The 14,095-nt window shown below is 40.2% G+C and overlaps 1 protein-coding gene across 2 annotated transcripts in view; it reads left to right on the forward strand.

Moving 5' to 3' along the window:
* The first annotated feature begins 4,857 nt into the window (after nucleotides 1–4,857).
* mlip (muscular LMNA-interacting protein) overlaps nucleotides 4,858–14,095 on the forward strand; it is a 35,155-nt gene continuing 25,917 nt past the window's right edge. Inside the window, exons 1-2 of one of the 2 annotated variants that reach the window (XM_080036331.1) lie at nucleotides 4,858–4,962; nucleotides 10,996–11,118. In XM_080036331.1, the coding sequence (XP_079892457.1) occupies nucleotides 4,933–4,962; nucleotides 10,996–11,118 (153 nt within the window). In that variant the 5' untranslated portion in view covers nucleotides 4,858–4,932. The remainder of the gene's footprint in view (nucleotides 4,963–10,995; nucleotides 11,119–14,095) is intronic. The other variant, XM_080036332.1, reaches the window with a different exon arrangement.

Raw genomic sequence — 14,095 nt, forward strand, 5'->3', positions numbered from 1 at the left:
CTTTTCAGCCCCCCTGGCGACTTTTTTTTTTCAAAACAGCGACAAGCAACAAATCTAGCTTTTTTTTCTGGTGTTATTGGTGACTTTTTTCGCCAAAGCAAGTATCACCTCTTCTCAACGAGCAGCGGGAGCACTGACACGCAGCCCGCTCCTCGCGCAGCAGCCCCGAGCAGCCCCTCCCAGCTGCTGTCAGAGCAGGAGCATAGATAGTAGGAGATACACACACACCTCTCTGCTCTGTTACAATTAGTTTGCTATCTTGCCTGGCTGTTACAGCTACTTTTGTTAGGCCTACCAGCACACTTACAATGATTTTAAGCTAACATACATGGTCTGTCTGTGAGTAAGATAGATGCTCAATATGTACTTATGTAGTTATCATTACTAATGTTTAATCACCTCGGAATCGGACATGGTGTTTGTCTCCTTTCAATGTAACTGAATTCACATGAACGTGCATAGCTGTCGTTCGGAGGGAGGAACTACAGCAGGTAGAGCGTTGGGAAAACAGCCGTTTGGATCCCAACGGCTGAAACTCTCAACTGCAGCTTTAACCCAGTCTCATAGTGAAATATAGGCTATGTAAAAAACATAGATAGTATAGGTAAAAACGTTGGTCCATTGCACAAATCGTAGAGTTTCTCAAAATTGGCACTGAAATGGTCAGATTGTTTTTTGTTTTTTTTAAAGGTGAATAACCAACCTAGTTACCCATCACAGTGAAATGTGTAGGCTATACTTTTTTCCACTGTGCAATCATTTTAAATTGGAAGCAAACAACTTAATAACCTCTCATTGCAGGGCTGTTTTTGTGAAACTATGTTTTCAGCTGTGGACCAACATAAGTAAAACATTTCACTGTGAGACTGGGTTGTTTTATGCCTACAGTCTATTGAAATCAGTTAAAGCCACTACGAGTAACATGGCACGTTGGCGTCCCCTTTGGACAAAAGCGGTAGTATTTTTACGACGCCCGCTGTCGCAAAGCTGTTTACTAGCGCGTGACAGGCGTGCGAGTGTGAACTGAGAAGGGCGCAATATAGTGCATGTCTGTGTGTTGAAAGTGTGAGGACTCTTTTCGGCTCCGTGAGAGTGGTTTTGACACTGCATCAACTAATGCCAGTCACTGCCACACACACCTGATTGCAATGAGTTGAGCAGTGTCACCTAACTACTCTCTCTCACGGAGCTGAAAGACATGTCCTCACAGAAAGCGAATGAACGAGAGACGGCAGTTAGTATGGATCACGATGAGGTAATGTGTTGTGTTGTTGATGTAAATAATGTCTATTTCAGATAATGGTTATCTGATGATGGTGAAGCAAAGCAAACTTTGTGTTAGTACCAACCGCTCATTCATTTAAGAGTAAACACTGCAGTCTAGTTTCGCTCTCGTGAAATTGTATACACGTTGCTTGGCAACGCCCTCCCGCCCGTAGCCTATATCACTCTCCCTTTTAGCTTTTCTTCATTGCATTTTAATTTTGTTCTTTGATGGTTCAGCCCCGTTATCAGTCATTATGACGACAAATAACTGTCTCAAACAAGGCTCCCGCTCCCCTTCCCTCACCTGGAGGGATAGGCTTCTCAAATCACGTTGCTGCGCCACACTGAAATCTGCGACCAATATGGATATGTGACCATAGAGCCTGCACGAGCGAACCGAAAATCGGACTGGGTGTACGACCAGACCAAAAGCAGTAATAAAAACTATTTAAAAACGTCTTTCTTTGCACTGATGGTCTCGTTTGCTGTTAAAGGTAATTTATGATTATCAGAGGAAACATGAGGATGTTTAAAAGATATTTAAATGTTACTCGTAGCCGCTTTAAGAAATAAGAACAGCGCCCTCTAGGGTCACACATTCTGACAGGTCACAGCTTTCGGTGCAACACCGGCCTGAATACATCACAGTTGAAATGTTTGCTACTTTTTTTAAGCTAACTAGCTCTATATCCTTCCGATTTTAACATGAATTTAAAAACTGGATTACTATTTTTAACTGACGGGACTTTCTACACCGTTCGGTTGTGTGATTACTGCAGCTGCTTTGAATGACTGTTGATGCGCACGGTGCCGACTCTCCGAGCCCGTCTGCACACCGTTTTTTTGGACTAGACGGATACTGAGTTGAAGGAGTTTTTTTTAACCCAAAGACAGCAAAGGTACAACACTTTTATATAGGCCTACAGTCCAGTGTTAGATATGACCAAAATACAAGCTGTGGCCGCTCACACTATGGCTTTCCCGCACGTGAAGCGAGCCTTCACGTGCGGAAGGCTCGCTGTGGGCGTGCATGAACCTGTCGGCGGCTGGATGTAAACAGTACCGCGCCAACAAGTGACTTATTAATTGCGCGACTCAACGAATCGATGACCAAATTCGTTGCCAAAGCTTTTAGTAGTCGACTTTAATCGATTTTATCGATTCGTTGTTGCAGGCCTAATGTGTATCCTTATCTGCGCTGGTGCAGCCGGCAAACCACACCAGTAACCCATAGGTCAGAATACTCTCCACTGCACAGTGGTAGAAGTTGGCCATGAGTCACTGGGGCAGTCTCGACCATCTCAGCTTCCTGAAAGGCGACTGAAGTAGCGGGGATGGGGGGTTGATGACGGGAGAAGGGCAAGTTTTTTTTTAAAGCAGGAGGTGTCCATTGTCTGTGTGGCCACCTGATTTATAAAGCGATGTGAGTAATTAATCTGTTTATACATTTTTCATCATTTATTCATTCTAATAGGAACGCAGCCATCAGTCACTCGGCCATCTATAGAAACCAATCAATGTCCAGTCTAGGGAGACACAGCCCAAGTAGGTGATGACCAGAGGACGTAGGTATGTCATGGGAAGTTATTTAGTGTGCTTGCAAAACTGCAATGTGAAACTAAAACTAACAGGATCAAATCCATACAGGGGATACAAATAAATAAACCTTGGTTCGGACCTTTGTGCGGATCTTTAGGTGTGAAAATGTCCTTAGGTAACGTTAGCAAACTGAAGATGGATTTTGCATGTAACTTGCATAACTAGGTAAGTTTGCTAACTTTATGTCTGTCACACAGTGCACTATGCTGTAGCATTAATCATTAGCTCATATTTGTCTCTTGCCATAGACACATCTTGGAATCATTTCGGCAGTGTCATTAATTATGAGAAAAGTTTTTATGTCAGTCATGTTTTTGTCACTCCTTCACTTTTTATTGATGTTGAATATTATGCGATGTACGACGCATGCGTCACTGTGAGGGAAACATTCTGGTATCATTAAGTTAATGACTCAAATCAGGAGCCTAAATCAATTTGATGCCATAATAGATTACCATGTCCATATCTGCTTATCTGCGTATGAACTCTGAAACCATTCCTCTGCGGAGGAAGCAATATCGCTGCACTTCACTATTTTTTTTTGTTTTTTTTGTTGTTGCAAACTTGCATTGAATGAGTTTTGCTCTCTGTAGGGGGGGATTACTTTTAAGACCTGACCTAATATTTAATCAAATTATGATAAATACTAAATAATTTGGACGTGTTAACAACACATCAGATTTTGATCAAGGCTAAGTTAATTAAAACTGTGGATTGCCTTATTCAAAATTGCATCCCTGCTTATATTCGCTAATGGGTTGACTCTCCAACTATTGTTTCAATATCAGAGAATTTGCTTGAGGCTACATGTGACATGTGAGACATCAAAGCATATATATGTGTGACTTACTGCCTTTTAACACAGATAGGCTTACTCGTTAGTTGTCAGGGCAAACAATTACATGACAATCATGAAATGGTTTGAGGCTATAATAAGACTTGTTGCTAAAAGTTGATGCCCAAAAGTTTTTACATAGACTTCCGGCACTTGCCATTCCATCTGAATGCAAAAGCACTATGCACCTGAGAGAATAATATAAAATAAAAAAGAGAACAGGCAGCAGCGGTGGAACACGTTTGTCATATTGTAATTTTTCCCTGTGTGTGCCCGCCACAGGGAAACAGGGGGAGGGAGACATCGGGTGGTAATAGACAAGAACAGCTGTGACTGGAATGAAGAATGTAGTGTTCTTAAAGGATTAGCATCCACTCCACAGGTCTGCTTTCACTCGCTGATAATGGGAACAGAGAAGTCCATGTGGCAACAAACAATCAGGCAAATTAGTTTGTTTCATGCAACCCGATAACTAATTATTGCAAACAAGCTCTGTCTGCTGACTGGCCTGGGTTTAGCTTATCTGAAGGCTAACAGAGATGCCTTTATTACATTTTCGATACATTGTAAAATACAGAATGCTTCACCACACAAAGCTCTAAAAAGAGAAATGCTGTCATGAATGTTTGAAATGATGATCACGCGGAGGAAATAGTTGTTTACGTCCCAAGTAAAGAAAAAAAATAAGAACAAAATGTTATGCTCAAAAAAAAATTGCAGTTTTTTCTCCCACTGCCAAATCAATATAGGTAACTGTAACTATAATTGCCTACTCTGCTTTCTTAATGATCGAAGTTCAGACAGCCAAGAAATGTGCCATGTTGTTCAGCATGGTGTCTGTCATATCGGGGCTGTTTATAACGTATAAATGAGCTTTGCGGTCAATAAACAGAACTTGTAGCTGTGTTTGTAGGGACTTCCTGTTGAGCTGTGCCGCCTATAAAGCTCTCAGAGTGAACATTGTTAGGGGTCGCCCAGCAGGCTAACTGCTGTCTGTAAGCTATTTGCGGCTATTATGTGTCTATAAAAGGAAATCTGTGGGGCCATAGACACACACACACACACACACACACACACACACCCACCCACCCACCCACCCACCCACACACCAACAGTTATGCACTTTGATCTTCATAAGCTTCACAGGCTGAAAAGTTAGCATCTTGCTTTCCATTTTTCCTCAATCTTGGATTCAAGAGGGACTTCTGGATGAAGAATCATTTGAACCAGAAATGGACAATTTGAATAATAGCCTGGGGAAGGTAAGAGGATTTGAAAACAGATGATTTGCTTTGGAAAATTGTACACTAGATTAAAAACCTCTTCTTTGGGATTTGTTTCTGTATCTTGAAGTAATCTCTGACCTGCCTCCCGACCTTTGAAGTTCCAATGGTTCTGACTCTAATTCCATTTTGAGATAAATATGTTTGACTTAAAGTTAAATCCTAATAGAAAACGAAACCAAGGAAAGAATATGGTTGTAATTTGTTCACACTATTAGCCCCCTTGTGCCCTCGATACCACCCGCTGCCACCTCCAGGCTTTCACACGCACAGGCACAGTATACACTCAGACGCAGCTGCTTCTAAAGGTTGTCAAACTGATTAGAGATTAATCTAAATGCACACACACTAAACTACTAGTCAGGATTTACATAATTTTTTTAAATTATTAATCTTTGTATTTCATGAAGATGTTATTTATAGAAATGTATGAGTCATTTGGATGACTATTTTTCTTTATATACTGCTTGTCACTATGCTGTCAGGTTATACAGGTAACTTAGTTATGCATTATTCATAAATTAATCATAGATAGATCCTACAACAGAATAAAAAGCAACCATTTTAATTTTTTTTTTGTATTCTGCCGCACGATTGACTTATGTGCATTTTCATGTTGGCTAATTTGTTCCAATGTGCGAGACTTTGGATCATAACACTTGTTCATAATCTAGAGAGATAACCCAATGCGCTAGCCTGGCTCCGCCCGCCTAACTACATCCGGCCAAATTTCATTTTCCCTCTTCTGTACAAATGAAATTAAGTACGATGGTCTGGTTGTACCAGGCTACCAATGCGCTCTGTAGCAGCTGGTCTTGAGCTATATTTGCGCGCCCAATCTACTCCAGAGGGAGGAGTGGTGTGTTTGTCTGTAATCAAACTCTTTTTCTCAGCGACACACCCAACTGTTTATGTTCTTACTGTGGCACGGCATAAACTGCCTCGGATAAACATTTTTGACATCTATGGAGCACAGAAGTTTCAGATGTGTAGCTGTGATTGTGCCCTTGTTTTAGATATAAGGGACAAGCTCATTTGGTCAGCGTGGAACGGGAGTGAGCATAATCAGTGGTAAACACAAAGGAGTGAATACATGAATAATTAATGTAGAGTTTTAGGATGTATTATTATTTTTTGTGAAGCTGCTTGGAAGCATTAAAGGTGCACTGTGCAGTTCCAGAGGAGGGGTACTTGTTTACATGTGCAGAGCCTGCAGTTAGGTTACAAAACATATTTACTCTAAATGTTATTCTTAGCATTTCATAAATCTATCATAAGAAATACAAAAAAAAATTGTTTGATGGCACCTGGAACCAAACATTAGACTAGAATGTGTTTGTAAACAAAACTGTGGGCCCTGCTGCTGTAAACAACAACAGTGACAACGGTGGCTTTCTAACTTCAAACAGGGTTCCAGGAATCAGATTTTACTGTGAGGAAAGTTTGTTTATTCAGTTATGTGAATATACATTAGAAAATCACTTCTCCGACACACTCAAAGTGACATAGTACACCTCTAATGGATTCATAGAAAGCCACATGAAAAGGAGTGACGCTGTTGTTTTTTGGAATGGCAGAGGAATCACAAGCAATGCCTTCCCTTTCATTCATTCCACATCCTTAAAGTATGTCTTGTCACTTTCTAGTGGGTCAATGTGTATGAGTGTCGCTTAAAAGAGTCACAAGGAGGGTGGTCTGCTTCAGGAAATGATTTAGTACGGCTTGTATTTGGTCTTTGGTACATGTTGGACATACCACAGGAAATAACTAAGTGAGAGCGCAAGCACACACACGCACACACACACACACACACACACGCCGTGAGGCAACATTACGCACAGTGCGCAAGTGGTGGCTGGAAATGTGATCTATGAGGACGGCATGTATGACCTCTGTAACACTCAACGCAATAAAACATTTAAGAGAGCTCTGACAGGCTAGGGAGGAAGCGCTCGCTTTAGCCTGTCACAGTATAGACTTACTCTGCTATGACTACAGACGGCGTGCAAACAAGGAGGTTACACCAGAACATAAATACAAAAACAAGTTTATAAGATGGCACCTGATTATTAAAGTCAAGGCATTTGTTCTGTTTCTTTATTTATAGCTGAACACAGACACGCTGGTATCGCAAATATAAATAACTTGGCCCCTCAAAAGTATAAGTGAACCACTTCAGGCTCGGGAACTACGTGTCATGTCACAAGGAACATGGGTGGTTTCAAGAAAGAGGTCAAAGAAGTACACTGATAGATAAAAGTAAAGTACAAAGTTAAGGTCCGGCAATCAATATATTAAATTAAAGTAACCTACATAGGTTAACAATGTCAATACTTGTTATACAACACAAATGGCCCATTCCAGTGTTAAATAATTATTATACTCAAACTAATTCATTCATATTTGATCATTATTGCTGATGATGCATTAACGTGTAAGCAGCCATTTACTGTGGTAGCTGGTAAATGTGGTGCAAATTTCGAACTGTTACATATAACTCTGCAGTACTGTATTATATAAACCTATATTATATTTCATAAACTCAATATAAATCAAATTCTTTGTTTGTACTCATAAATCTAATAAATCAAATTTTGTAAGCTCTGCTACATTCCCTATTTCTGAAGATGCAGCTTTGGGTATTTGCAGGAGGGTTGAAGTAATCTTGCTGACTTTCCTTTATTTTCTTCTGACCTTTGTAGCTCCAATGGTTCTGACTCCAATTCTGTTTTGGGATTAATAGTTTGACTCAAAGTTAAATCAGAGTAGAAAATGAAACCAGTGAAAGAATATGGGTTTATTTATATTCACACTATTAGCTACCTCATTGTGCCGGCTACCACCCGCTGCCACATCAAGGCTTTCACACATACACACACAGACACAGAATATACTCAGATGTAGCTACTTGATACGTATGGCTCATGTCATTGTCAAATGATCATTATACTAAAACGTATTCATATTTTATTATTATCGCTGATTATACATTAACATGTTAGCAGTGTTAAATAGCCAGCTAATGTCAACCATGGTTATACTAGCTGTCGGTGATGGTTCCCTCTCTTTTTCCGAGCTCCGACTAGCCATTGTTTTGGACCATGACAGTTGTACACTGGCTCACTACACTACAAAAAAAAAGTTTGGATAAAAACGAGGTTTGAAAAGTAAATTACTATATTGTTTTAATCTATACACCTCATATTGGAAGTGCTCCTGTAACCCATTTCTAATGTCTCAAGTATCTGCTGCAATTAAGTCCTCTGATTAGATATGGAAATTTAAGTGCCCTTTCCCCTCTGGTTTATATTTTATAGATGACCTGACAATACTATGGAGAGAAGCCTGATTAGTGAGCCATGGATAGACGTTTGATGAGTGTGAGCTTTGATTGCTTCAGTGGGACTGATGTCCCACTTGATTGCTTCGATGGGCTTAATGGACCTGGGATCCACTTCATCATCACGTTTTTAACATAGACAGCAAAGTTCTTCTTTAACAAATCTGTTAAAACGGTTGCATTGGTTCCATATGCATTTTCCAGACTCAGTTAACAGTTAAAGGTGAAATAAGCGGTTTATTTATGTTAATATAAGTGTTAAATCGCTCTTTATTCATACAGTGATCACTTACATAATGTGCGCGTTTCATACTGTAAAGCCGATCTCTCAGTCAGCTGCTCTGCATGTAATCGGCAAATAAACTTATTGGAGGATTCCGACATTTTTATCCAATCACAAGAGAGAACGCTACAAACCGGCACCCACTGTCACTCATGGTCTAACTGCCGGTGCACGCCAGAGCAACAGATGGGTGAATGTTTATGTGCCTACAATGGCGGAGCAGGTAAAAATCCTTCCCAATGTATGTCGTGATGGTTTTTATCATGTTTTATCACACTTATGGATTTGAGATGATCTCTGATAACTCGCTGCTTGAAGACCGCAGTGCATTAATGTGGTGACGTAGGGACGAGCGAGGGGACTGCTAACTGCAGTAACTGACAGGAAGTTAGCTAAAAGAACCATTCCGCTTACAGCACCTTTAACAATGATCCCATTGAGAGACATCAAACTGGTTTGGATTAACCGTGTTTAAGGAAAACATCTATTTACAACTGACATAAATTATTTGCATTTTAATGAATCTCGGATGCACCTTTTTTAAATCTCCTTTCCACAAATGTTCAAATGAGCGATTTAACCTTATCCACCTATACAAGATGCCAAATTCTGTTCTGCCTTTTGCAAGCATGTATCACAGAGGCTCATAAAAAGAGTTGTTTTTCTATATTTCCACCCAAAAATGTCATTTGCATGTCCTAATTTGAAAACCTGCACACGGAAATAAGACGATTGCATGGTAACTTTCTGTGAAAATGTCTCTATAAAGAAAGTATTTTTACAAGGAAATTTCCAAAAAGTGCAAATGTCTTTAGTAAATTGTCTTCTTTAGAGCAAATAATACAATGGACGGCTATATTCAATATTTTGTTCTCCATTTTGTTATGATTGAATGGGAAAATATTTGATTTAGTTGCATGTGTTTTATGAATGTGAGAGCATTCGTCAAACAAAATGTCTCATATTGTGGAGATTTTGAGTTTAGTCCTCTTGTGTGTGAACTGTTTTAAAAACGTTATTTTTGATAGGACAAATGCATTCAAGCAATTGAGAAAAAACTGTAATGGGAAATGTTAGCACATATTCAGACGATGAGAAGGATTCGGACCCAAAGTGTGTCTGGAACATTATTACCACCTTGACAAATTGAAGCCCTTGCTTTGCTCCCTTTTTATTCACAGCATATATAGTGACCCAACACGCAATCTTTTTGCAAATTCAAGTCATTGGAAAGCATACTGATGTTCACCTTGGATGTAAATGTGTGTAGCTGTAATTCCCCCAAGATTGGGTGGGAGGGAACTTTTAGCCACCACAATTTAAAGCTTCACCTCTTCAGCTTCATACATTTTCAGAATGGATGGCCCGAGGGAAATTCAAATGAGAGTCGGATGTACTAGATCACAACTGCATAAGTACACAGGTTTGACAGTGTGGAACTACTTGTCCCAGGGGTTGTTTCATGACGTCAACACCAAAGTGGTTTGACACCACAACAAAATCACTTATCACGGAGAGCAGGGATGACATGTTTTTAATGCTGTAGTTAGAATAAATAATAATGTGTTAAAAGTTGGAATCCAGGGTGCTAAAAGCTTATCATCACTGTTGCTCTTAGGAGTTGCTGCAGGTTATGGACAAGGATGAGCCTCGCAAAGTCACATGCCAGTGGAGATTTCTCTGTGTATTGTAATTGCTTGAAAATTGGTGCAAATACAACAAAAGCAATCCATGAAGCAAAATATAACACTATAAAGACAAAAGTAGTGATTCTACATTAAATTGCAGTGACCAGACACAAACTGTAGGTAAGATTGTATGTGGACAGACCTAATGCTCAATGAAAATAGGTAGGCTACATTTATTTGAAATTACATGACATTTACTTTACACCAAAGATAATATTTGACTTATTCATACCTACATAACTTCAGCATTTCTAAAAGCACAGCACATTTCACAAGTGAGCCACCTTGTGCAAATGAGAACACGATCTGATTTAATTGGAACTCATTACTCCACATCTAGTCGAGGTGTGTCCAAGGCTTTGAGCTGCAAGGTGCTAAAGTGCCTAAAGTGTGTGAGTGTGTAATGATGGCTCATTAGTGTCAGGGTAGTTACATAATCCTGCGAAGCAGAACAAAATAATACATTCTAAATCTAACATCCAGTGTATTCAGCTGTGACACAGACATGTTGGGAATAACTCAAACACAGATTTAAGAGAGCTGCAACTATTATCATAATTATTTGAAAGGAGTAGTCCCATGACTCATGCTTTACTAAGTAAGCAAGATTCTGTGCTTGACAGGGAAACTACAGGGGAATTATTACATGAGGGAAATCAAAAGCTTGTGGATGGTTTGTTCCTCTCATCTCTGTTTTACAGGTTTCAATAGGATTGCCAGCGTCTCCTTTTCTCACATTTGTGCCAATGGTGTGGAAATTACCAATCGAAAGCATACTTACTGACGAAGACACATCTGGAGCTCTGACAGAAAAAACTAATCAGGTACAGCAGCAGCACACACCCAGTAGCCTGGAAATCCAGACCAACATCTAGAACAATATAGGGTCTGGCCACGATCAATATACCTTCCCAACTAAAGGGGTGATTTCAAATACCACTGCACGCAGTAGGATAGCATTACAACCAATCGGAGCAATGAAGGTGAAGTATTGAGCCCCGTTCACTTAGCAAAAAGCGGGGCTAACTGTTGAATTAAACTTTTGCCGTTGTCTTTCTTGCTAATGAAAGATTTGTGTGCCGTCTTCCAAATCGCTGAGTATCGAGGACATTATGTCCGGCACAAGCGCAGAGCGTATGGAAAGTCAGTAGTCGGCTCGGTAGTTGGCACTTTTTTGGCTGTGACGGGCAGACTGGAGCTGCATGAATCGGCAGACTCCATTTTCGGGCGACGGTCGGTAGTCGGACCAGTGTGTCCTGGCCTTTAGTGGGATCCTGCTCGAACAGATTTCTGAGTGTCCAATCAGCGAACAGAGCGAGTAGCTGAGAATGATGACGTCGAAGTCGTGCTCCAGTTTCAGTTGAATGCTGCGTTCCTTTATACTCAGAACTCGGAAATGTCCGACTTGGTAGTTCCGAGTTCCGACCTGTCTGTGTTCCAGCGCATCTGCTCGGGAAAGTATGGACGCCTACAACCTTTCTCCTCCAAATAACTAAACGTTAGGCTCTAGCAAGTTACCGTTGCCAGGTACCGGTAGATCCATAGACTACAATATGTAGTGAAGTCGGAAATTTCCGAGTTCCCAGTACAACTGGAACACACCGTCAGAAGCCGGCTCACGACATACGTCGCGACCAAACGTTATGCGATTGGTTGGCTGATCCAGAGTGACACTGAGCAGATCCAATTGTTTTAAACTTCAACAGACACCCGCCTCCAAGTCAGTGAACATTTGCCAAATATAATTTTCAAACATAGTTAATGAGCTCCAATGGATCGTGTCCAGACCAACAGGCTGAGCAAATTTAAATTTGCCAGCGGCAGGTCTTGATTTCCAGGTTACACACCCAGAAGATTAAGAATAGATTTAATATCGCAAACTGGTTTAAATGGTGTGTAACATTATCACTTCTTTAATCACAATGGTTTTAACAAAATGTGTGAGCTGACTTTAAACAAACTTACTTATGTACTTATTCATCTTTTTGGGGAAACTTGACTCACTCACTAGGATTGGAATCAAACCCACTCAGCCTGTCTCCCTCCTTACTACTACAATCTTCCACCAGTGTATTCCTAAATTTGATTGAATCTAGTTTTTTTTTCTCATAATAACATTTATTATCTCTATCAAACTCACAAGTGTTGACTTACAATCCGTTGACCGTTATCATAATTATTTTTTAATTCTCTTCGATTAGAACACTTCCAACATAACTTCTGCAGTTCCGTAAACCATTGAAAACATACATAGTGAGCTTGCTATTTATCTGAACTCCCTTTCAAAACAAAGTGAAACTAAAATTATAAGAGATCCTTGAGCCAGAAAACTTGAAAGCTTCTCAATAAATCATGTTAGCGCACTTTAAGATTTAATGGCACACCTTTTGCTTCTGGAAAAGAACCAGCCTCAGTCTTACCTGCAGCACTAAGACTTCCTTCTCAGATAGTTTAACGGAAATTAGTTTGTTTGACTCATCTTCAAGGAGAAATTTGCAGGAATTTCTTAATTTGAGAAGGTGTGCGTAAAGCTGCCACTTGCCATAAAGGCCTGGACTCTGTCTTGGGAATGAACCCATATTTATAGATATGATTTTGGCATTAAAAAACATCTCCTAAAAAGTATCATCACAAGGGAAAAAAGTGGAACTCAAAAAAACAACTGGAGGATCACTAGAACACACCACACTGTGAACCAAGATGGCACAATCATCTTACCATCAAATATCCCACCAATTGACCCCATCGTTACAGTGATCTGCTCCTCCTTTGGTCTGCCACATACCGGACACCATAACAACCCTAGTTAAACCCTATTTCCAGGACCTGAGATTCTGCTCAATTACCTCAGCGTTTACCACTTCTTGCCAGTGCCTGGAAGTAGGCATCATAGCAGGATGCACATCTAAACCCTGGCTTTCACGATGGAAATGGAAGTCAATATCTCAGCCTCAAAATGGGTCCATCACGCATCATCTCGATTTTCAAGGGAGTGGTCTCTGTACTGTAATTCTTCATGAAATTGCCACGATCCCCAACAGTATCCAAACAGCATATCAGAATCCTTGGAAGGTGTTATGATGCAAGCTCAAAGGATGAAGACCAGAGGGGTATACTACAAAGCAAACTCAACAGAGCCCGGCTCTCTTTTTTTGATCTGGTTCAACATAACACATACACTCGCTCAGAGCTAACAGGTATCACAAAGGCAGTTATCAACCTCTTATGTTGAACGAGGGTTTCAGCTTCAGGCTCTGTGCGCGTCCCCATAAGAGGGGGTGTTTGGCCGTCATTTGACTCTGCTTCCGCACAGACTGGACTGATCTTGTGCCGCTAACTTTACACTAACGGACTGATTGCGAGCAGCTGACTTCGCTGACTTCACAAGAGTTTGTCAGTCTGAATGATCACAGAACAGCAGAAAACAGAGAGCCGAAAAAAACTCATACTGCAAATAAGGAGAGAGTGGAATGTTGTCAGAAAATTGGGCTACTGAATTGATTAATTTATTTTACAGATCGTTCTCGCAGTGAGAACGATCTGTAAAATAAATGACATTAAATAACATTATAAAGCGATTAAAGGTTGAACTCGGATTTAAACAGTACACCATGTAGCCTAGTTGATAATCCTACACTTAAGAATCTGATTTAAATCTGACACTGTCCCCTAATGAATAGCATAGCCTATGTGGAAAATCACGTTAGTTTTGGGGCACATCAAAATTAATACAATTTTGATTTTGATTTAGGCTAATAGCCCTTTATTTGCATCTTATAAATACCATTAAAATAAATAGCC

Source organism: Ammodytes marinus, assembly GCF_949987685.1.
Source record: "Ammodytes marinus genome assembly, chromosome: 11".
Taxonomy (NCBI): Eukaryota; Metazoa; Chordata; class Actinopteri; order Uranoscopiformes; family Ammodytidae; genus Ammodytes; species Ammodytes marinus.